At 63.1% G+C, this 2167-nt stretch overlaps 1 protein-coding gene across 1 annotated transcript; it reads left to right on the top strand.

Moving 5' to 3' along the window:
- Positions 1 to 452: 452 nt before the first annotated feature.
- G6PC3 (glucose-6-phosphatase catalytic subunit 3) lies at positions 453 to 2100 on the top strand. The gene is made up of 5 exons (XM_042893379.1): positions 453 to 681; positions 848 to 954; positions 1504 to 1594; positions 1741 to 1859; positions 1955 to 2100. Exons 1-5 carry the CDS (start codon positions 464 to 466, stop codon positions 2098 to 2100), a joined length of 681 nt encoding a protein of 226 aa, XP_042749313.1. The 5' UTR covers positions 453 to 463.
- The last annotated feature ends 67 nt before the right edge of the window (positions 2101 to 2167 follow it).

The following is a 2167-nucleotide window of genomic DNA, read 5'->3' on the forward strand; positions in this document are numbered from 1 at the left end:
CCCCCATCTCTGCGCTGTGCCCAGGGCTGCGCGGCTCGGCCCCCGGGTGTCCGCACCGAGCCTCTCCCGTGCGGTGCCTTTGTGCCCGCCAGCCCGTTATCCGTTTTCCTCTCTCCATCCCCTTCCTCTCTCCATCCCCATCGTCCCCGTTATCCCCATCCCATTCCCATCCCCACCTCCATCCCCATTTCCCATCTCCACCCCTCCCTCCATCCCTCCCCCATCCCGTCCCCATTATCCTCATCCCGATATCCATTCCCACTCCCCATCCTATCCCCACCATTCCCATCCCCATCCCATTCTCTGCATCCCCGTCCATCTTCTTCCTCTACCCATCCCCATCATCCCCATCTCCACCCCATTCCCCATCTCATCCCCACCCTCACCCCTCCCTCCATCCCACCCCCATCCTCCCCCCACCCAGGACCCCTCCCTGACTCACTCCCTCCCCACAGCCCACACCATGGAGGCCCTACACATCTCTGGGATCCACGTCGCTGAGTTGCTGCAGGCCGGGCCTCCATGGCTGGAAAACTTTTGGCTCACCATCACCTCCGTGGCCGACCCCAAATGCATCTTCACCGTGTGCTTCCCGCTCGCCTATTTCCTCGACCGCAAGGTGGGGGTGGCAGTGCTGTGGGTCGGGCTGGTGGCCGAGTGGCTCAACGTGGTCTTCAAATGGTGAGAGCACAGCCTGTGCCGCTGGGTCCTGCAGGGCTGGGGGATCCACGGCCCCACAGCCGCCCTCCTGCTGCTGCCCGCAGCCCCCAAACCCTCAGGGGCCGTGTGGGGCGCTGAGGCTTTGGGCTGCATCCGTTCACTGCTCTGCTCTGTCCCTCCCTCTCAGGTTTTTATTTGGGGAACGCCCGTTCTGGTGGATCCATGAGTCGGGCTTTGCCAGCCAGCAGCCACTCACACTGCGTCAGTTCCCCGTCAGCTGCGAAACGGGACCAGGTGAGCTGTGTGTGTCCCTGCAGAGCACCGTGGGGTTCCATCCTGGTGACTCCAGGGACACAGCAGAGAGAGTGTGGAACTGAAAGCATGCAAGGAAGTGTACAACACCGGGCTGCTGGCTTCAAGGGGCACCCAGGGGCTCCTTGTGTCAGTGCTTAGCATAAGCAGGACGGTGAGAGCCCTTCCTGCCAAGCTGGCACTGGGGAAAGCGTTTCCTGCATCAGTTCCCCGTCTGTACGACAGATTTATTGACTCTCTTGCTCTGTGAGGAAATACTCCGGGTCCCGCCTTCCTCCCTGGCAGCGCAGAGGTGGGCTGGGCAGCCTGGGGATCCCAGTGCTGGCGGGATGGGGCAGCCAGGAGTTGGCAGCACAGCTGAGAAGTGACCAGCAGGGAACAGGATGGGCTGGCACAGCTCTGGGGCCAGCAGACCCATGAGGCAGTCTGCACCGGGCTTCTTTTCTGAAGGCCCCCACAGCTCTGTGCCTCTTGGTTTTAGGGGCTTGCAGGGCTCCTTGCTCCCCTATTTGAGCATCTCGTGCTTTGCAGGCAGCCCCTCTGGCCACTGCATGATCACTGGGGCAGCACTGTGGCCGCTGGTGACTGCACTGACAGCATTGGCATCCCGACACTCCAAGAGGTGAGAGCTGGGGCACTTCTGGAGTCCCCAGAAGGCATTTCTGGGGGGGGAAGAGGGAGATGCACTGCAGGGCTCTTTCTGCTGGGCTGGATGGGGAACGCAACTCTGGCTGCTGTGGATCCGCTCACCCAGCTCACCTCTTGCAGCCTGGTGCTGAAGCTGATCCCCTTCAGTGCCTACACGCTGCTGCTGCTGGCCGTGGGCCTCTCACGGGTCTTTGTCCTCGCTCACTTTCCCCACCAGGTGCTCGGTGGCATTGTGGCAGGTGAGCAGGGTGAGGGTCCCCCCCCTCCCATCCCCTCCAGGCGCCCCCCACATCTGTCCTCAAATCCCCCCAACCCGTCTCTGCTCTCCCCGCAGGAGCTGCCCTGGGCTGGGGGCTGCAGGCTCGCACCCCGGCCACGCGCTCTCTGGGTTTCTTTGCTGCCACGTCCCTGGGGCTGCTGCTGGGCACGGTTGCTCTGCACAGACTCATGATTGCTGCTGGCATTGACATCGACTGGTGAGCAGCTGTGGGGAGCGGCTGGGGGGGCTCAGAACCCCGGGGGGGGAAGGGGTTCATCCCTGAGATCT

This window comes from Lagopus leucura, unplaced genomic scaffold, assembly GCF_019238085.1.
Source record: "Lagopus leucura isolate 7727_CA_CO unplaced genomic scaffold, USGS_WTPT01 34405-0_obj-0_obj, whole genome shotgun sequence".
In the NCBI taxonomy this organism is placed as follows: Eukaryota; Metazoa; Chordata; class Aves; order Galliformes; family Phasianidae; genus Lagopus; species Lagopus leucura.